The sequence below is a fragment of the Betta splendens genome, chromosome 19 (genome assembly GCF_900634795.4).
Source record: "Betta splendens chromosome 19, fBetSpl5.4, whole genome shotgun sequence".
NCBI classification, from domain to species: Eukaryota; Metazoa; Chordata; class Actinopteri; order Anabantiformes; family Osphronemidae; genus Betta; species Betta splendens.
Genome location: NC_040898.2, coordinates 10,840,502 through 10,861,648, shown reverse-complemented (window position 1 = coordinate 10,861,648; position 21,147 = coordinate 10,840,502). Strand labels below are relative to the sequence as shown.

General features: G+C 43.3%; 3 protein-coding genes across 12 annotated transcripts; 1 reads left to right on the top strand and 2 right to left on the bottom strand.

Annotated features, from left to right (window-relative positions):
- The first annotated feature begins 5 nt into the window (after positions 1-5).
- dclre1a (DNA cross-link repair 1A (PSO2 homolog, S. cerevisiae)) lies at positions 6-7,150 on the top strand. Of its 2 annotated transcripts, XM_029135147.3 has the most exons (10): positions 6-616; positions 715-881; positions 963-2,007; positions 2,092-2,225; positions 3,087-3,205; positions 3,349-3,492; positions 3,624-3,769; positions 4,671-4,825; positions 5,446-5,587; positions 6,600-7,150. In XM_029135147.3, exons 1-10 carry the CDS (start codon positions 280-282, stop codon positions 6,764-6,766), a joined length of 2,556 nt encoding a protein of 851 aa, XP_028990980.1. In that variant the 5' UTR covers positions 6-279; the 3' UTR covers positions 6,767-7,150. The 2 variants fall into 2 exon arrangements, with proteins under 2 accessions (XP_028990980.1, XP_028990978.1); XM_029135145.3 differs by having other exon boundaries at positions 715-2,007.
- Positions 7,151-7,700: 550 nt separating this feature from the next.
- LOC114846305 (pleckstrin homology domain-containing family S member 1-like) lies at positions 7,701-13,655 on the bottom strand. Of its 7 annotated transcripts, none has more exons than XM_029135148.3 (17): positions 13,549-13,655; positions 13,167-13,324; positions 12,986-13,074; positions 12,785-12,903; positions 12,551-12,685; positions 11,993-12,068; positions 11,876-11,905; positions 11,716-11,763; positions 11,519-11,587; positions 11,362-11,445; positions 11,195-11,229; positions 11,064-11,111; positions 10,882-10,986; positions 9,764-9,847; positions 9,292-9,387; positions 8,751-8,883; positions 7,701-8,671 (listed from the first exon to the last, which is right to left on the bottom strand). In XM_029135148.3, exons 2-17 carry the CDS (start codon positions 13,189-13,191, stop codon positions 8,600-8,602), a joined length of 1,248 nt encoding a protein of 415 aa, XP_028990981.1. In that variant the 5' UTR covers positions 13,192-13,324; positions 13,549-13,655; the 3' UTR covers positions 7,701-8,599. The 7 variants fall into 7 exon arrangements, with proteins under 7 accessions (XP_028990981.1, XP_028990984.1, XP_028990982.1 ...); XM_029135151.3 differs by having other exon boundaries at positions 12,986-13,071; XM_029135149.2 differs by having other exon boundaries at positions 13,167-13,262; positions 13,549-13,652.
- Positions 13,656-14,808: 1,153 nt separating this feature from the next.
- On the bottom strand, positions 14,809-21,139 carry casp7 (caspase 7, apoptosis-related cysteine peptidase). 3 transcript variants are annotated; one of them, XM_029135215.3, is made up of 7 exons: positions 20,946-21,139; positions 20,414-20,529; positions 18,607-18,758; positions 18,393-18,521; positions 17,347-17,537; positions 16,908-17,046; positions 14,809-16,790 (listed from the first exon to the last, which is right to left on the bottom strand). In XM_029135215.3, the coding sequence occupies exons 2-7, from the start codon at positions 20,527-20,529 to the stop codon at positions 16,564-16,566; spliced, it is 954 nt and encodes a 317-aa protein (XP_028991048.1). In that variant the 5' UTR covers positions 20,946-21,139; the 3' UTR covers positions 14,809-16,563. The 3 variants fall into 3 exon arrangements, with proteins under 3 accessions (XP_028991048.1, XP_028991049.1, XP_040924538.1); XM_029135216.3 differs by having other exon boundaries at positions 17,362-17,537; positions 20,946-21,128; XM_041068604.2 differs by lacking the exons at positions 20,414-20,529; positions 20,946-21,139 and adding an exon at positions 19,550-20,347.
- Positions 21,140-21,147: the final 8 nt, after the last annotated feature.

The following is a 21,147-nucleotide window of genomic DNA, read 5'->3' as shown; positions in this document are numbered from 1 at the left end:
ATTATTGTATGTTGGCGGTAAGCGCTAACATGCACTCTATAACAAAACCAAGTTTTCTCTTGGATATAAAGGATGTCTTTAAAATTTAGCTAAGTATTGTAAGTGATAGTTTTGAAAAACGCTTTTATAAGTAACATGCGTTTAGTTTGTCGAGGAATCTACCAGATCAACATTAAGCTGTTGTAACGTTGTTATTACCTACAACAACGGGATGCTATCGCATAACCAAAGTGTGGAGGACCTCGATAGAGACAATTAAGAATTTTCATTTTGCCTCAAATGTCACAGAAGGACGACTCTGAAAATGACATCTGGGAGTATAAACCTCTTGAGAAGAAGAGAAGGAAGCCGGCATCGGCTTCAGCTGTGGCTAAAAGGAGATGCACCTCCAGGAGCAGGTCTTCGAGGGTCAAGCCACCAGAGGGGACGCTTAAAGGAGCTGAGAGTGCAGATGCTTCCTCACACGCTCCCAGCAGCATAGAGGCTAATCACACGGCTGCTCCACGTTCGGGAGACTTTTGCCCTGTGTGTCAGATGCCCTTTTCTGTTTTAGTGGTACAGTCACAGAGATGGCATGTGTCTGAGTGTCTGGACTCCCCCAGAGATGAATGCCAAGGTACAGACGTCCACATGAGCTCATCATCCATGTCGAAGCTTAATTTAAGACACCAAAGAAATACCAGCATTAATACCTGCTTCCATGTGTTCTCACAGAATGTCCAGATGGTCTGCGGTGCTCCTCAACCAACCCAAGCCATTACAAGAGTTTTAACCACACACTCCTGGCCCACCGTCGAGCGAACAGCGACGCAGCCTCGGTCGGTGCGTGTGACCAGGCAGAGACCAGCCTCAGCCAGCTCGCCCGCCCGATGGACAATGAGGTGGATGGATCTATTTTAGAGAATTCTCAGGACAGTGCTCTCAGTGTTACGGCCCTGTCTGATTGTAGCGCCTCTCCACAGAATCATCATAAGGGGTCCCCTGCCTCTAAACCTACAAATGGCCTGTTATTCTTGCGCTCCCCCGGCCCAGAGGACTTTAAGAAAAGGAAAGGCTGGTCGTCATCTAGTAGAGGCCAAAGATCTGTCAGTTCTTCCCAGGAAAGTAAACCAGAGCCTTCTTCAACACTTGTCAAAGCAGAGAGTGGAGAAAACCTCTCTGATGGCTTTTCCAAAAGTAAACCTTCCTCTAATTATGATGATGAAATATCCTACTCTCCTCTGTCTGCGTTCCCTGTTGAGAAAGAAGTCAAAAATGGTGAATGTAGGAAAGCCCTTTTTAATGATGATGAAAATGAAGACTCTATGGTGTTGTTTAGTGATGCTTTTTCAAGTGAAGATGAACTGTTTACTGGTTTTATAGATAATTTAGAAAGCCATAGTGTGCCACCAAAGGACCAGTGTTCCTCAAACACCCAGGTGGAGTCATTTACCTCATTACCACTCACTCGTCAGCTACCTGCTGATTCCACAAATAACAAAGAAGCTTTTGATAGGTCCACCAGTGCGACTAGCATTCAATCTCCCCAGAGTGTTGTTTTAGAGCGTCTGAGAGAAAATATCGTAAATAAGAACTTGAATGACAGTATTCAGCCAGAGCCAGGAAACTCAAACTCTCATCAGGTGTCTTCATCTGAAGTGATGCCGTCCCAGAAAAGCCAAAACAAGCCAGCAGGTCCGAGCTCTTGTCTTAAGCAGATGGACATTGGGGTGTTTTTTGGTCTCAAACCCCTTAAGGAGAAGGATAAAGAGACTTCAACCCCGGATCCTTCACTTGATGAGCACACGGGTCACAGACCTAAAGTGAGAGACAGGCAGAAGAAAAGTAAGGCTGATGCTACTGCAGACACCTCAGGGGGGACAGCGACTGTAAACACGAGCAACATGGTGACCTCTCATGGAGAATCAAGGCGAGGTGGGACCAGAGGGTGGAGAAGGTGGAGGAACAGAGGGAACGCAGATGAAGGAGCAGAGTTACCACGTTGTCCGTTCTACAAAAAGATCCCAGGTGGGAGAGTGACTGCATCACATATTGCTGCATGAATTTTAACAATGAACCTGTGATGTAAAGCTTTTGTTTAATCCTGTTTAGGCACAAAATTTGTCATTGACGCCTTTGGGTACGGTTTGATCGAGGGCGTCGCTTGCTACTTCCTCACACATTTCCACTCAGACCACTACGGTGGGTTGACCAAGAACTCCACATTTCCAATCTACTGTAACAGGGTAAGTCGGGCTTTGGCTTTTAAATATTAGCGTCATTTGATTCTGTTCTTCTTTGTGTTGTATCTGTTCACTGGCATTTTGAGGCATGGGTTTGCATGAGACGCTATTTTTAAACAAACCTACGTGGTGGCATTTACCTACGGTTTGCAGTAAATAATGAACACCATGGATGTGGGCTATGGAACAATTCTTTTTCTAAATCCAATTTCTTTGCATCTCATTAAAAAGCTTTCTGTCTGATGTATTGCTTAGAATTCATAAATGCCTGATTCATTTGTTATCTCACTGCATAGACTCGCGCTAATGAAATTTTACTTACGGTTTGCAGCCATGCATAACAATCCACGAGGAGCTCTGACCGTAGTGTTGATTAGAATTTTGTCTGCTGGTCTTCAGCTTGATAATATTCTCATCTTGGTCACACCAAAGTATAATATGTCTCTGAATATAATTAGGGTTAAGTCTGTCAAAAATAGTATGCAACGTAAAGTTGGACAATTTCTTTATTATATTGTATAATTTATAGTTTAGCTCTGATTCATAAGACATTATATGGTGTTCAAAATAAATGTATATCGTCCTGATCTAAAGTTTTCCTGTCAAATGGGTCATTATTTAGCACAAATTAAAACTAAGCACTGGCTTATTGGGGCTCCATTGGGGTTTTGTTTATTTGGAAGGTGGGTCACACAGTAGCCCAGAAAAAGCCTAGATAAATCATTAGTTTAACAGAGTTTTCCAAGTAGATTACAAGGGTGTTAAAGGTGACTGACAAGATGAATGTCCCTAAATATAATTAGCGCTGCTCCTTTTACCTGTGTGGAGCCAAACAAGGTGCTAACAGTCCCCTGTCATGGTCAGATCACAGGGAACCTGGTGAAGAGCAAGCTCAAGGTACCAGACCAGTATGTCCACATCCTCCCCATGAACACCCAGGTCACGGTGGAGGGAGTCAGAGTCATCCTCCTGGATGCCAACCAGTAAGTTTTCGACCTGATTTCAATATTTGCCACTGATTAATGTTTGTGTGTCCGCTATTATCGTGATCACTAACATTCAGGAATACAGGCTTTTTACAGTATGTTAGTTTGTCTGTGCCTCTCATGATCATTTTATCCATTAGTTGTCCAGGGGCTGCCATGCTGCTGTTCTTCCTTCCTGATGGCCAAACTGTCCTCCACACTGGAGACTTCAGAGCTGATCCCTCTATGGAAACATACCCCGAGTTACTCAGCTGCAGGGTGCAGACTCTCTACTTGGACACCACGTAAGCGCCTCAGATACAGTAAATTAAGTCTTGCTGAAAGACCAAATTCAGAATTGTGGTTTAACTGCACCCAATTAAACAAGACAGCCTGATGAAACTGGCATTTTCAGTAAGTACTCTCTTATGTTTAGCTACTGCAGCCCTGAATATACCTTCCCCAGACAACAAGAGGTCATCAACTTTGCAGCTAACACAGCCTTCGAACTGGTAACACTCAACCCCCGTACTCTAGTGGTGTGTGGATCCTACTCTGTGGGGAAAGAGAAGGTGTTTTTGGGTAAGTGTTAGCAGGATAAATGCCACACTACATGTTTTGTAACAGTACTTTGTATTCAGGTAAACCAGACAAAGGTACAACAAGAACAAACACTAAAGTCATAGGAAAATGCTGCTTACTGTGACGCTCAATTCAAGTGAGATGACAATGACTAATTATAATGTTAGGAAATTCAGGGTTGCTCTACTTGGTGTATATAATTCAACATCACTCTAATAATCAGGCAGGTTGAAAAGTGTCATGTTTTTTTATGGCAGAAAATGAGATGGTAATTTATTCATTTAATTCTAGGAATGGCATTAACAGCAGCACAGACGGATGGACACAAAGTAAATGTGTTCCTGAAACTAAACATGGGAACAGATGTGTTTTAGTCGTCTCATAACATCTGACCCTCCTCTATTTGAAAGTCAACGAGACAGGCGGCCTTTTATTGAAATGGGAGCGATTTGAGAATAGGCTGCACTTGATATTGTGTTGTGGAGCCGAGCAGTCTTCTGGTGACGCACAGATATAATTGGCCATTGGTGCAGTGCTGTCCTCGCAGACAGACCTTCTGTAATCACGCTTGGTTGGGTGATTGGAACAACACTGAGAGCTGATTTAATTCACTGTATGCGCTCAGCTACCTTTTGCTCCCTTGTTTGCTACACGTGATACTGTTCAAGGGTTATTTTTTTATTTATAGAAATGCATTTGCAGCCATTAGAGATTGTACAATGTGTTCCAGAGAAGTTGGCCGGCGGTAAAATAGGCTAGACGTTAGCGCAGGTAAACTTAAGTCTGCATTAATAAAGTCTACAATTTGTCAGGGCTTAACATCAGCAACAGGGTTTGTTTAACTGCAAGTACTTACCGAGCATTAAATTGATAAGACCAAATTGCTTCGGTTCATTTTTAGCACTGGCAGACGTCCTGGGGTCTAAAGTGTGCCTCTCCAGAGACAAATACAACACCATGTGCTGTCTGGAGTCGGACCAAGTCAGACAACACATCACCACCGACTGGAAGGCAGCCCAGGTCCATGTGCTGCCCATGATGCAGCTCACCTTCAAAGTACGTGCAGCAGTTGAATTCCCCTTAACTGATGTGAAAACAGCCATTACAGAGGGAGTCTGGGCCAATGTCTGTTTTTTTTTTTGTTTGTTTTTTTTGTAAGAGCACGATTAGGAAACAAAGTACATCTGTGATTTGAGTGAAACAACAAGCAAATGTATCACGTCTGACTTTGCGGTGTACGATATGAATGCATGTACTCGGATGAGATGAGGTTCACGTCTACATTTAATAATAAGCCTTTTAGTGAGATGAACGGGGCTATTTTACAAATGCTTGGCAGATGTGCACTTCTAATGTTCAACCGAGGGCATGTCTTTTATTCCAAGGCTTGTTTATTGTATGTGATCCTGATGACCAGACACATTGTTGCTACAATAAGGACTTGAGAATTTCCTCAAGAAGAACTTTAAACATGTTTGGCATAAGAAGCTGACTTGAGGGAAATGGAAGTAAAGGTTAATACATGGGAACCTTTCAACTGGGACTCTGCAGAAGATTAACTAGCATTAGAGCTTACCGTAGGTTTAATACGTGTGGTGTAGTAGGGTTGACAGTCAAGAAATGACGTCTGAATGCCACTAGAGTTTAAATGTCTCTACATTTACTTTTTTTTGCAGAAGCTGCAGGATCACCTCGCTCGCTTTTCAGCACAGTACGATCAGCTGGTGGCCTTCAAGCCCACAGGCTGGACCTTCAGCCAGCAGGTGGAATCGGTGGAGGACATACAGCCTGAGATCAGGGGGGTCGTCTCAATCTACGGTACGCACTGCATCTGCCTTATGTCACAGCGTTTCCTGTGTTACACTGTTAAACCCACAGCTCCCTCTTTTGGTAAACTCAGGAGAAGTAAGCAGGGACGGAAGCTGTGAGGATAAACAGTCGTTTTAGTTTCAGTTTACTTCTGCTTGATCTTCATGTGTAGATGCAGAGTAAAGTGCTGTGGCATTGAGCCCTATTGCAGAAATGGGTCATGACTTGATTTGCCGCTTCAGATTTAGCCTGGTTTTCTTACTGTCCTCCTTGGTGTTCTCAATATATCCATCAACACCATCAGCCATCTGGCCTATAACCTACAATCAGCTACACACTTTTTTTTTAAATTTCTCAGCAATTTGTGTGTCACTGAGGCGGAAGGCAGCCTTGTGTTCATCTCCTCCTCTCAGCTCTTCGCAGCCATATGCCACTGCTGCTTCCAATATTGTCTTCTGCGTGTGGGAGGATTGACCGTACACTTGAGTCGGCTTAGTTTCACCTACGTCTGTTTAAAGCGGTGGGGCTCAATAAACCTGCGGAGGGCAGAGGAGGGGCAGCGGTTTTCTGCAGCTGATGAATGGTTGGCGTTTTCACCTCCTGGTGAATCTCGGCGTCTCGGCCCGTGGGCCACTTTGCAGAGCATCTGGAGCGTTCTGCAGGGCTCTGACTCATTCTTTGTGCATCTGGCTTCTTCTACTTCTGTATTTTTAAGACATCTGGCTTCGTGACAGTGTTTTACCTCTAACCAAATCTCTTCTGTCGTCTCTGAGCCCGACTTTTCATAATTGAGAGAATGTATCAAAGCGTAGACGCTGAAAGCGAATCGTGTCTGGTTTCACTGCTGGGCCTTTTCCCTACAGCACTCGTCTCCCTTTATAAATTAATATAATTATACCCATAATTTAAATGCCCTTTGAGCAAAAACAAAATGTTAGTTATCTTTGAGTTTCACACTTAGTTTTCTGGCAGCGTTAAACTTTCATCTAATGTAATCTTCTGTTCTGTTTTACTTTAATAGGAATCCCATACAGTGAACACAGCAGCTTCCTGGAGTTGAAGCGTTTCGTCCAGTGGCTCCAGCCTCTCAAGATCATCCCCACAGTCAACAATGGCAGCTGGGCCAGCAGGAAGGCTATGGAGAAGTGCTTCAGCGAGTGGCTCAAGGAAACTAAAACTAAACTGTAGCTTGTTTTTAGGTAAATAGTTTTTGCCTGGTGGGCATTTCACTTATGGACAAAAAGTAATTTATTTTGAGGAAGTCTAAAACTGTATTAAATATTTTAACACATTTTATTGGAGATTTATGCCTCGGACGAAGTTGAAACAAAGACCAGACATTACAGAGTATGACTATAACCTGCATTCCTGATTGATGATGTTCTTTTCAACAAGTACATGCTCTTGAACTAGTTTAACAAAGGTGAGTAGTTTGAATCAGTCGCCTGCGTCTGACGGCTGTTTCCTGAAGCTGCTGCTTTGACATGGTGCTATTTCGGTTTCCTCGTGTCAGTATTTGTGTATAATTAAAATGTTTTGTGCTGGAATAATAAAAAGAAATTACTGATTTTACTGAGAAATCAAAGTGTGTATTGTGCAAATTGCACAGACTGATGCGTTCGGGCCTCGTCTGGAAAATGCAGCGTCGAGAGAGAGTGCTGCTGGGTTGCTTTGAACAGGGAGCTGGGAGAGCTGTCGGCGTTTTATCTCCAACAGCAGAGACATCCAGTACAGAGAGAGCACTTGTGATGATGGCCGCTGGAAAAAGGTCGCTTGATGATTCTGTTTCCTATTATCGAACCGCATCGACTTATCTGGTGGAGCTGTGTGCGTTCGGCTCTGCGGTCCAAAAAACGAGACTGTGAAGGAAAACATTTTCCTGCCAGTTGGTTCTGTGATTGCCAACAACAAATGAGGAGCCGTACAAGTAACGTGTGGTTATTTCAACAACCCATGATATTTTTTCTTTCTCCATATTTTAAGGAGAAATAAGAAACTAGCTTTTCAGGTTGTCATACTTTGTCCCTGTACCTGTTGAACGAGGTCCCCATGCTGCATAATTAGTTTCTGTGGCTTTAGGTTGGACAACAACAAACTCTGTAGTAAAAAAATAAAACAGAAATCCAAAAATTACAATATTTATTCTCATTTCACAAATAATTCAGATTCACTATCTTGACGAGCAACCTGCAGCTGCTTCACCCTCTTAAATAAAATCATCATTTATCACAGAATGTATTTACAATTTAGCAGCTTGAACATCACATTTACACCTCGCCTGTTCAACGTCTCTATTAGAATCAAACCCGGATGATTGTGCGGCACATTAGGCCACCAGGACGTGCCCCCAGTGACCCGGGAGCGGCGCCGGTCACGATGCTCCGCGTAGAAAGCATTAAAATTATTTTCTACTGCGTTTCAGCATATCATTCTCAGTTTTGTGAGCAGCTGAGTCTTTTTCAAATTAGACAGAAATAGGTGAAACGTGGCCTAAAGCACAACACCATTCTGTCTGCATATTAATTTGAAAGTCTCTCCCAGAAGTGCGGCCGAAACAGGCTGTCGCAGCATCAAGATAAACCAGCAGAAATCAAGTTAATATAAACACAACTTAATATGAAACTGCTCAGAGAAGAGAAAATGTACCTTTCCATTTAAATAGGCTTTAAACTGTACACTAGCTATAAAATAATAAATAATGTTGCTTCCTGTGCATTACAGGAGTCACATTATGAGCATCCAACTCGTTCTTGGTTCGACTGATTCGCATGCTTTGGTTTTGATGTCATGCTCTTTACTTGTGTAGCGAGAGCCTTTGTTTTGGCATCAGACATGTGGCATGAGGAAAAATATTTCTGTAAGACGAAGCGCTCTCGTTTCCTGTTACGGACAATTGACAAGAACTGACATTGTAGCTACAGTGAACGCAGCGCGATCCCCTGATGGTAAATGTGCTCGTCACTGTTTACGCATCACATCCTTTTGGACACGCTGGCAGGTGTTCGAGGCCCCGGTCAGGGTTCAGTCACTGCAGGGACTGGATGGAGACAGCGGCGATGGGCGCACAGCCGGACGGCGGACGTTCACCTTGACCTGCGAACACAAACGCATGCGTGCGTGTAGAACTCGCGGGGTCTGAGCGCCGGCGTTTCTGCGCGTACGCTGCCTTTACCTCGCTCTTCAGGGACTTGTTGATGAACATGTTGAACTCGTCCTCGGTGCTCACTCTCAAATCATTCACGCCCAAGATTTCATCGCCCTTGTAGAACAGATTGACTGACTTTAGGGAGAGCCAGCCGCTCACACTGTAACACACACACACACACACACACACACACGCTGTCATACCTGTACTATTTGCCAATAGTAGTTTAATGCCTGATAAGCTTCACAGCCTAAAGGTCGTGTGTTGTTGTTGTGTAGGGTGCAGCTTTGAGAATTTGGAGATTTCATCAGTTGTTGGAAGATAAGATCAAATAGAAGTTGGGTTGTTTTTACCTTGAGTTAGTGACTTTAATAATAGACTAGGTTTACATTATCGAATTATAGTTATTAATCCCCATGTTGGTAAATTACATGGGTTTGTTTGAATAAGTTTCCTCATGCAGTAATGAACGTGGGAGTGAAGGTGCCTCACACATGTTGTAGTTTTTACCTTATAGAAAACAAGCAGCACTTTAATAGTTTTTAACCATTAACATCTTCAGACTCACCTTAGTTTCCGGTTCACATCTTTCAGCACCAGGTGCCGTTTCAGATCCGTCACCTTCACCTTAATATTTCTCTCCTCGGAGGCGTAAGGGTCAGGGCTTGACAGGTGAATAAAAGAAGCAATAGTATGTTATAATATGTGATTTTACATGCAAGAGTGCAAAGCGTGATATGTTTGAACAAGTCGTTTAAACCGAAGCTGCAAACTCTTCTGACTTGCATCTATTTTTATACCAGCAGCTGCTTTTGGGAACGTGCAGGAACCACTCGAACCCGTCCAGCAACATGTCGGCATTCTTTAGCTGAGTCACCGTCAGTGGGGTGATGTCTTTCTCTGCGCAACCATTACAAAGAGGTTCTGTCCTTTTGATTGGCACGGCACAGATAAGGACGCAGTGATGTTAACTGTATACGTGCTTTCTGGCTTAGATAATCAGCCCCAAAGACAAACGCTCGCTCCGTTTGGGGTCTCACCTGTCGATGGAGCTCAGATTCTCATTTGAGAAGGAGCTGATCTCGCTGGAGCTGCTGCTGTAGTCTGAAGCGTTTTTCTCTTCCCTGTCAAGAGCAGAGGGTTGTTTAGCATCAAATCACATTCAGCCACTCGTGAGCGAGTCCAAATCTGGCCGACATGTAACAAAAGACTGTTATGCATCTGGGGCAGCAAAGGTAGAACGAGAGAACGGTTGATGGATGTTGTAACAGGGTTGTTTATGCCAGAAACCAAAAGTAGGAACAGATGGACGACTAGAAGTCTCCGAGATTTAAAAAAACTTCATGGGGAGAAAATTCCCAAATTAATGCAGAGACACAAGGGGAATTTTAAATAAGACACATTAGAAATCAGTCTTTTGACCCATGTGGCAAATGTAGGAGAGAGATGAGAGATGAACTGTGGCGTCACAGCAGGCGACCGCTTAGAAAGGAGTCAGACATCAGCGTGAGGTAGAGCCGATTAGTAAAGTAAACAGTTTCATACGGGAGGTGAGGAAATGTGGGAGTGCTGGGGATTAACGGTAAACGGGAGGCTCTCACCTGATTGGCTGAAACCTGCCTCAGTCAAAACACCTGAGTGGTGCTACATAGTCACAAAGTAGCATTTTCACACCCAAAGCGGACAGAGGCCAAAGCCCTGATACTTTAATTGACTCTCCATGTTGTCAGATGATATAATATGTCAATTAGTGTGTGCTTTTATTACTGTGCTGTACTTTGAATGAGACGCCACAATTAGAAGCTGACACACCAGCAATAATGCACACCCTTCCTCCATGCTTTCCGGCTATATTCAAAACACACTAGTGCTCTGACATATGCAGGTCAACTGCAACAAAAACAAGAAAAAAAAGACACCTTTTGCACCTTAGCATGTAGCATGTTACCCTGGGTCAGGTGCAGATTAGCTCCCTGTGAGCGAGGCTGTATCGCCCGATCAGGTGATGCTATCACAGCACAGATAAAGGCTAAAGAGCTTGGGGCATTTTACAGTAAATGAGTGAAAGATGCTCAGCAGATAATCTGATGCAGATGTGAACCTGGTCAGGTTAGTGCCTCAGAACAAATGGGTTCGTGAACGTGGCTCTGAAATGCACCTGTCTTCCGTTTCCTCCGCACACGTGGGCATCTGGGAGACTTGGCTTTTGGCTTTATCAAAGGCCGGGGTGATCCTCGTCAGGGTGCCGTTGGTCAGCTCCTCCCTTCAGGAACGCACGGCACAATCAACCGCTTAACACAGATTGTCTTAACATTCAGACGTTCTGTAAAGCGAACTTACCCTGCGTGTTCCAGCTGTTTGCTTCTAATTTCCGACATTGTCTCATATCTACAAAAGACATATTCAAGTGAACAAACCAAGAAGCAATAATACAGAATGTTAATGTCTAGCAAACATTCATTAACACTCACATCGACTCATCGTTTGGCCCATTTTCCTCAATCGTCTTATTTGGGGAAAAATAAAGACAGCTACAGTTTTAGCTGGATTGATACAAGTCTATCATACATAATCGTTGCTGATGCAGATGATGCAGACTAATTTATTGACTGTTTCAGGTGTGTACTTTCAGGCCTACCAGTGATTTTGTTAACAAAGGTCTTGGATAGTCGTAGATTGGATTCACAGGCTCCGATGCGCGTCTTCTGTAAATGGCTTCATTCTGTCGGTCAACAGTACACGCGTTAATAAAACCAACACCACTTCTCCATTAAATGTAGGGGAGGATGCTGCACCTTTGGTACTCGGACGCCTTCCTCAGCATTCGTGCATGGGTCCGAGATGGAGCGTATCTTACGCAGTGGCTGATAAAACAAAGCAGCGTTAATGTGATGGGATGACGCGTTAAGCTGAGGTTTACGTCCAGTGCGTTCGCATGGATTAAGTCTGATTGACAGCATGCGTGCATTTGGTTGAATGACTGCACACCAACCTTCTGAGGCGCCGAAGTCTTTTTTTTATGAAGTGGCTTCGTGATGACCTGGTGAAACAGAAAGAGGGTTTTGACTTGAGGGCTTCAGCTGAACACACAGACATTTGCTCCATAATGTCCAAATATCTGCCTTTGGTTATGAGTATGTAATAACATTTACCTCAATTACTTCCTGTCCATTGGACAGTTCCTTTAAGAGTAACAAATACATAAACAATCACTGCTGAACACAGTGGCAATAACATTTGAATCATAACCAGCTGAAGTCTACATGTACCTCTACATTGTGCATTGTATGCGGCCGGGATAGCTGCGCGTCAAACAGGTCAGAGAACCAGGCATCTATCTCATCACTACGCAAAAGAGAGAGAGACACAAACATATATTTAGCCTTCACAAATTAGGACTACTGTATTTAATTTGAACCTCATTTCCCAAATGGAATATGAAGTGCAAAGTGACAATTTGGAGCAGGTAGAGCGGAAGCTATTATCAGCTGACTGATTGTTGCTAAAGAGGAGGAAGGAACATCATTACGTTTGAACTAGAAGCAGTAGGTGTTGTGTAGGATGCAGAGGTCGGAGCCAATCTACTGTAGCTGTGGCCTCCATCTTATCTGAAATCCTGAATTACTTCAATTACCACCTTGCATGTGCCTCCAACCAATTTAGAGCCAATTACATTTCAACCAATTCAGCCTTGACTCTTATAATTTGGTTTTATGATCAATGTAGGTACAATGTAGAAATATTATTGCAATGACCAATCAATTTTTAATATGTGTTTTGTAAAAGATGTTGACGTTGTCTGAGGAGCTTTACAGAAGCTGCCTGACCTGGTGTCCCCAACCAGGAAGTAGTCTCGTTCTATGGTCCCGATGTAGAGCACACAGTTTGGGGAGCACTTGAAGCTCTTCTGGACCAAACCCCATTTAGGATGATGCTGAGGACTCACGTACATCACCGAGACCCTAAGAGGGAAAAAATATGAAAACACGCAGACTTACAATATGAAAAGACGCCTTCAGATTCGAACGCTGGCTGAAACTGTGGAGTTTGTGGCTACACACTGTGACAAGTCTATCTCTCCATACGCCTTGTCCCTGTCGTCTGCACTCCTGAAGTACTTCAGTTCATGCTGGTGGTCATTGATTTTGAACAGGACGAAGAAACGTTTCTTCCATGATTTCTGCAGGAGAGACAGGATTGTGTTAACAAACGAGCATGAGATGACTGGATGATGTTTTGCATCCAGAGCAGCAGTCAGTCACCTCTGCCTTCATCCTTTTGGAGGGAGGAGACTTGAACAGATACCCCGATCTTATCTCCGTCTCGGCTCCAGCTAGTTTGTAGAATACTACTAAGAGAAACAAGGAGCTAAAGCTCAGGGACAACAACAGACTAAAGCCCAGCCACCTAAATCGAACATCAGCCAGTTGAAGGTGACTCTACCTGCGTTCTTTGAGCTCTTCTGCATTGTGGCACCACACCTACGGTAAAATAACAGCAATCTGTCAGCTTCTGCGTCTTCAGATGTTGTTGAAATATCTGTGGGGAAATAGTTGACCTTAGAGATCAACAATGGAGGGTCTAAAAATAGACGGGTGACTCTATGAAAAAAAGCGCAGGAGATACAGGTAAGGTGGGAAAGTGGCTTTTAAGATAGGTGAAGATAAGAAACTTACACATAAAAAAACATGTCAATACAGTTTTAAAAACTTTACACTGTAATGAGTTATAAGACAAAGCCAGTGTGGACACACATGAAATTTTTAACTTCAGAGAATGATTAAATAACCTCCATAACAACATAACACTGTGTGTCGAGACCTACCTGTGGAGCAGCTCCGCTCTCCTCAACGTTGCACTGAATGTGTGGCTGTAGGAGGAAGTCCACCTTCTTTCAGTAAGCGGCAAAATATTTATAACGACAACTGGAATTTCTGGTTCCACGCTTCAGTGGCTTTCCACATCTGCGCGGTGTGTTGTCGATCTTAAAGGACCATTTCCCTCTGATATACTTGCTGTAGGCTCAGATGGGATATGAGCCATAATCAGACGAGCGAGCAGTCATGGACGTGTTTATGGGTTCAGTAGTGCTGATTCCTCCATCATTGTTGGTGTTGGTGTTCAACCGTCTATTAATAGACTGCAGCCCAGAATAGACCAAATCTGTTTGAACATCAGTCTCTAGCTCTTTTCAAATCAGGGTTAAGATCAGTGATGAAATACTAGTGAGACGACCTTGAATCCAAATTCTAACTTAACGAGAGCCGTCCTTCTTTCTCTGAACTGAGCCTTTCAGACTCTGACTTGATCGACTGCCTCCTCACTCAGAAACATTAGAACAGATTGGCAAACATCACTACAGTAGCTTAACATACCAGCCAGTCATTTTTCACAAAAGGGAGAATTCAAAGCCACCCACGCGTTGCCATTTCCACAATTACTAAAAATAAACATGCTATTTAGGGGGTTGAAGTATTGAAAAGCTCACATCTTGAACAACACATTCAAAGAAAATGAAATGTTTATTAAAATTATTCTGATTGCAGTTCAAAGGGATTTTCTGGGATTAGTAACACTTGTAAATGATGTGTTATTTCCCATAAGTAGGTGATTATGAAGTGACTGACAGCTGAATGAGTTCTGCTCGTAACTGTAGTGTGTCAAAGGTAAAGTAGGACATGCCATCCATTCTTATTTACGAACATGGGGGGATCATGGCTCTAACCATCATCTGTACTGTTGCTCCTGAAGCGTCATGAGCTAAGCCAATCCCAGCAGTCTGCCGCTCCCACTCTCTGCTCCGCTTCTTCCACAGAAGAAGGAGCACCAGAACGGGAGCTGGGATTCACCCAGTCTCACACACACGTGCAGTGAAGAAGCGTGCTGATTGAGACGAGGCATGCGGTCTGTCTGGTGCATGGAAGTCACCCAACATCTGCAGGGCTTTCCCATCGGCTCTGGTTTCCGGCAAGGTCCAACATTCTTAACCGGTGACACAGCATCAGATTTCAGTATATTTAGAATAATGTGTTAAGCATCTTCCTGGTGTCAAAAGGTGCAAGAGAAAGGGCAATTCGGTGCCAGATGAATTCTTCATATTTATTGATGAGATTTTTACAGCAGCATTTCTCCGTCTTGAAATTTAAACAAGGTTGTGCCACCAATTTATGAAAACTGGGCCAAATCTGCTCATTCATTTATTATATTATCCAAATCCTTTCAAATATTTTCCTGAGAACAACAGCACTGGAAAGCATTAAAAATGTATTTCTTGAAATAAAAAAAACAAATTCAGTTAATTCAGTTCAATTTCAAAACAAGAGGAGTGAACACTCCTTTCAGCACATCACTGATCAGATCCAGAAGGTTTAGGAGTTGTGTCTTGTATTGCACAAAGGTTTCAGTCACACGTACTGTATGTGCATATTAAATATTGTTAAAATAACTCAAATATGACCAATGAAAACATAAAAGTATGAATATCATAAAGATAAATGAAAGCATTTGCTGAACCTTGACCCTAAAATGCTGGGGATAATGTACTGCAGACACATGGATGGTGCGTGTGGCCAGACACCAGTAATAGCTGCCTCTGCGTGTGACAGACGCTGACAGAACGTGTTTTAAAATGAAACTCGTCAGACTGTTTCCTTTAGTGTAGTGTCTGTGGCAATGTACAACACTAATATACAGTGAAATCATGAGGCATTCGTGCTTTGGACCCCGGTATATCTGTATGACACATTTTAGACATGCCTACATTCCCTGAGGAGGGAACGATCCTGCATTGTGAAGAGAATGACGATAAACTGATTATTTGATCATATTTGCTTCACCTCTTCCACTTTTAATTGCCACCAATCTTCAGCATTGTGTTTTATTGGGGTGGACTATACTGTATACCGCACTCGACATTTAACTAATCAATACACAGCAAAAGATCACAGCTTCCTAATAATACACACGGAATTGGTTTAACATGACATTTACCCACTGTCTGGGACATTAAGGAACCTGAGGATGCCAGCGTGCTGCTACGATCGTAAACGTTCCAGGGACACAAAGACTCTAAGCTTTGACTGAGAGCAGTATGACGTGTGTCTGCTCAGTGTTGTCTTTGTCTTTTGTCTCTTTCTCTACAGACAAAAAACACATATCTGAAAGTGATCTGATCAGATTTTCTTTTTTTGCCTCAACAATTCATTCAACCAGGTTTGTAAAAGTATTCTCTATTATTATTGTAATATTTCTATTATGGCAACCCAGGGGTTTGTAAACGTTTTCTCTAATGGGACAAAACTAATGCATTTTCTAATACAAGTTTTAAAACATTCAACTCTCACCAAGTTTACTAGAAAAATTCTGTGCAATGTTTACCAAATCTACAGTAAACAGACTGGACTGAATTGGACCGGTTATAAATCCCCCTCTGCCCGTCTTTACTGTACATGCCCTTATCAATCGGTGTTTCTTGATATCTGATGCTAACCTTGGAAAATGCAGACGTACATATTCAGAAAAAAACTGGCTGCATATTCTTTGGGCTGGCAGAAAAACATGGATATTTCACAATGCCTGTTAACAAAGATCCCATCAAATGTAATGTTATGAACTGAAGAAGAGGAAGAATGTTCGCCGCCGACACATGACGTGACGCGTCACTGTAAAACGTTTCTCGCTCCTCGTGGAGTGTACGTTTCCAGACACATTCAAATGTAAATGTGCAGCGTCCTGCTGAGCCTGAATCATCCCTGAATGCTCTGACCACTTAGCCTTAGCAGCTGAAACAGTCAGTAAGTTGATCAGTCGGTCAGTCGGTCTGTGGCGTCGTACAGTACGGTCAGTGGAAGTACAGTTCTTTGGTCAGCATCGAGACCACGCAGGGAATCTGCTTCTTCTCACTGAAGCGTGGGTCTTCGGACCAGGACTCGAAGCTGGTGGCCACCATGTAGTTGACGCGCGTCAGGATCTGCATGATCTCCAGCTGCTTGCCAAACTCCTTGAGGACGTTGCAGAGAGCCTGGACAAACCAGGAGCCGCGTCCAGGATTCCTCCAGGAGTAGTAGCCTGGAAACACAACACGAGTCACCACTAAAACTGTGTTCGCTCTGCTGACGGTGCATTTAACCCATTCTTATTCTTACAGGCCTGATCGGTTGGTCTGACTGTGAACTAGAAGCGTACCTGGCACAGTGGAGTAGGCAAAGAGGAAATCCGCTTCTACAGGGATTTTATGTCTTGGATTAGCGTCGGTCTCCAGCGTGTCACTTGGCGGACCCGAATCTGTCTGTATACCGTCATCGAATTCGGAACCCCGACAAGCCTGGTGAAGTAAATGAAATGACATTTCATTGTGATCCTGAGTAGCTTGCTCAACGATGACCTGGTGAAGCAATTAAAAATTGACTTTGTAAAAGCCAGGAGGGGCACATTTTTACACCACATCTATGATCTGTCTGTGGGCAACAAATATTTATTTAACCCCTAAGTTGAGCATTTAGGTTAAACATACTCAAGGTGACACAAATCTCTAGGTTAATGCTTAACTTTACTGTATGTTAAACACTCCTAATATATGTCTAATTTTACACCACTACCATTAATGATATATTTGATGATATACCTCAGAGCTGCGTACCTGGATGAAGAAGAGCTTTGGCTTCCCAACTAAGCTTTTGCACATGTCCCCTCTGAATAGTGAGGTCATGGTCTTTATGGGCATGGCGCCGTCTGTGCCGTAGATCATGCCCTCCTCACCATGGCTTAGGAGGATACAGGCGAAACACGAGCTGTCGCTGTGGTCTTCCTCTGAGGCTGAGCCACACACACACACACACACAGACAACTCTTAGCTCAGCACTGGCCTCATTAAACTTCTTCACATCAATGTGGACACACTCTGCACCGTCTGATCTCATTGAACACTGCTTCATTCACTTTTTACGTTTACATTTGTTTAATAAAAAACAACTTTGAAGCTATTTATGCTAATAAAATAATTAAGATGACTTGTACATAATAATGTTATTTAAATACAGCCAATAATTTTCAGCGTGTTCTGTCTGTGTGACAGAACTAAAAGTTTACAGTAAGACAAATTCAGCTACCCGTAGTTTTATCCTATAGGGCTAAATATTAAGCTAAATATTACCATGGCGTCTTATTGTTTTCAGCAAAGGTATGCAGTGGAGTAAAGTAAGTAGAAGACAGACTAGGCTGCTGCAGCCGTTAGATCCCACTTACAGATTCTACTAAACAGACGTTTGACTGTGGTGTTACAGCTTCTGAAGTCTTTATAATTTCAGGCTAGAGGCACACTTGCGCTGGTTTTAATGTCATTAATTTTACAATGGCACCACCTGGTGGCTAAGCAGAGCAAAAGCATATCTATCCTCCCGGGACATTACGTCACACATTTTAATGCTGCCTGTAACTACAGTGGATTTTGAGTGTTGCAGTTAAGACCTGAGGATGCTATCACTTAAACAAGGAAACATGGCACAATAACATTATATCATTTTAACACTTGGCCACCATTCCATTCAGCAATAGTAGATCTAAGTAAGTAATACTAACAACTGACCTGCTACTTGACATATTCAAGGTTAAGTAGTTTAATATGTTCAAAAGAAAAAAAAGGAAGGCGTTAAAAATGCCATTGTTTCTTACCTTCTTTGAGAAGACGCTCCATCTTCTCACATGTCTGATCGTTGTAGATGAAGACGTCGAAGCCCAAGTTCTTGAAGCACTGGAACAGTTCACCCGCATCTCGGTCCGTGCCATTGCGTACATTCATTCCTGTCAAGGCAATAGTCAGTCTTTGAGTAATTATTCTGAAGCAAACAGAAGTAGATGCAATGTGCTGGTAGGATATTTGCTATACCTGTCTTTTCATCAAAGTTTTTGTTGTTGATGATGATGCACTTGCCCACTCGCTTGTGGCTCATCGTATACTGGAATGTTGGTGAAACGATTCTGTAATGGCTTTCAGAAGAGTGTTCCTGCTCCCTCGTCTGGCCATCCTTATTCTTCTTACTAACAATCAAATCAGATCACAAAATGTTAAACAGGAAATATATAAAACAAGGATCTTCAACATCTTCATGCTCAAATTAATGTAGGAATTAACAGGACCTGTTGCGTGACAGTATTTTATCTCAAAAGTGCAAATAAAATCTCACATTACTATAAATTACCTTTTAGAAAAAAGGACAAGGTTAAGCTTACACAACATCAACATAAGGAAATGTGAAGACATCCAATGAAAGGAATACAAGCTGAAAACCCTCGGCACCACTTACTCAGAAGCCAAAAACTGCAAACATTTTCAATGAGGCGTCAATGTTGTGGCCGCATTTGCTCACAATAATCCATGGTTAGGTTGAAAAAGAATTTAAAGAATTTTGGGGCTGCTGCAAATATTACATAATCCTACTATAGCTACATCAATTCAGACTAAGCGAGAGAAAATCTTCCACGAGTGGTCCGCAAAGATCTGTCATTTTTCCATTCTTTGAAAGATCCATCCAGATTGAAACCAATACTGGATGCTCACAAAATCCGGGCTTGTTCGAGAAGAGCCTAGTCATCAGGTCACTCGAGCAGAGGAACAATACACCGCAATGCGCTCCAACAGTGTCATGCACATGCAGGCCAGCCATATTCTAACAAACATGTGATCCGGTACTTTTTGAGCCACCCCTCCCCACCTCCAAACGGCGCCGCCATGCTTTACCCGGCAACCAAAGAGCCGCACCTCCGTTTGGCCGCGAGGCTGGGCACGCCGCAGGACGGAGGCGGAATCGAGGCCGAGGCGCGAGTCTCACCTGGGTTCGTCATTGAGCGCCACGCCACTCTGCATCTGAAACGCGTTGCTTCCGCCTCGTTCGTATTGTCTCCCCCCGAGCCTGTGTGTTTCTCCAGATGTGGCAGCTTGATTTGGGCCGTGCTAGGACGCTGACATGCTCTCTGCACTGGATGGGGACGCGACTGGGCCGGCGGGTGAGTTCAGGGGCGGCGCACTGTGAGCCCCCTGAGTCAGCAGCCCTGCCACCACGCCAGTGCTTTCCAAAGGCCCATTCACACACTGCTGAGGTCACACGGGGGCAACACGCTGCTCCGCTGCTGACCGACACAGAACGCACCTGCGCGGTCACACTTAGTGGCACCTTGACCTTTGAACCAGAAACCCTGTAACATCTAACTGAATAATTCAACCAATCAATCTGTTCTCACGTTCCTTGTTCCAATGCAGGACATTATTGCTACTCAAAACTAAGTTTGTCCTTCAAATTAATGGTGCGCCTCTTTTTTCTTTAATAATGCCGTATGTTTGGTTTCTCTTTAGCTGGAAAGCCCAGTAAGTGATTACACATCAAAGCCACGCCTGCAGGAACTGAAGGCATCTTCGTCGTATGACCAACATTCCGAGCTACTGTTCAAAGTACAACTCTCTGTTTCCCCGTAACAGTAATAAAGTGCAATGGAGCAGAGAAAATGGTTAAATGAGGATAAAAAAACAGACCAACCTTCAGAAGATGTATAGCTTTTCTGTATAGTCATTAGTGTACACTTTAAGTCAGCTAAAGTACTTTACCATAAGTACTTTTGTATAAGTACTTATACAAGTACTTGACAAACAAGCTCATTTTTCCCAGGAGATGAAGCGGTCGCGTTTAAAAGCAAGTCACCTTCCGAACAGCAGAAATCTGCCTTTGCGGTCCGGCTTCGCGTCCGGTTCGTCCGTCGTCACGGGTCCGTCTCCTTCGTATCCAAGTCCCGTTGGCTCCGCAGCTTCTCCGGCCATCTGACACAGCAGTGTTTAATGTAGTTTCACGTTTAGTTCGTTAACAAAACACATTACGCGTCTTTACAAATAGCTGCTATATTCATTCGCTTCACTTCCTTATTCCTCGTCAATCATTGTCCGTCTGTACTTTGAGAACTTACTGCAGTTATTAATTAAACAGTTTACAGCTGTACAGCTACATAGTTAGTTTATATTTGCATACTTTACAATGAAGTATCTGGTTTATCAACCAGTTTACCGATTCAGTCAAACCGGACCTGCTAGCTGAGGTAAATTAGCATAAAGGCGAAGTGGCGTCAGGAGATATAGACGTTAGCTTTAAAGTTAGCTAGCGCAAAACACAGTTCGGCTGCTAACTGGTTCAACAAGACCGAGGACGTCGTCTTCATATACTGTAAATGCGGTAGATTTACCTTGTCCGCAGTTTCTGTTCCTCGGATGGTAAAGTTGGCAAAGCGAAAGTTAAGTCAGAGGTCCGAGGCGACTTGTTACGTCAGAGCCGCGTCACGTCTGTCGAGTATGACGTTGACCGTGGCGTCTAGCTGTGTTATGACGCTCACACGTTTTATTTGCCGTCATAATTTAAATCTGTTTCCAAGACTCCCTTTAATGCAG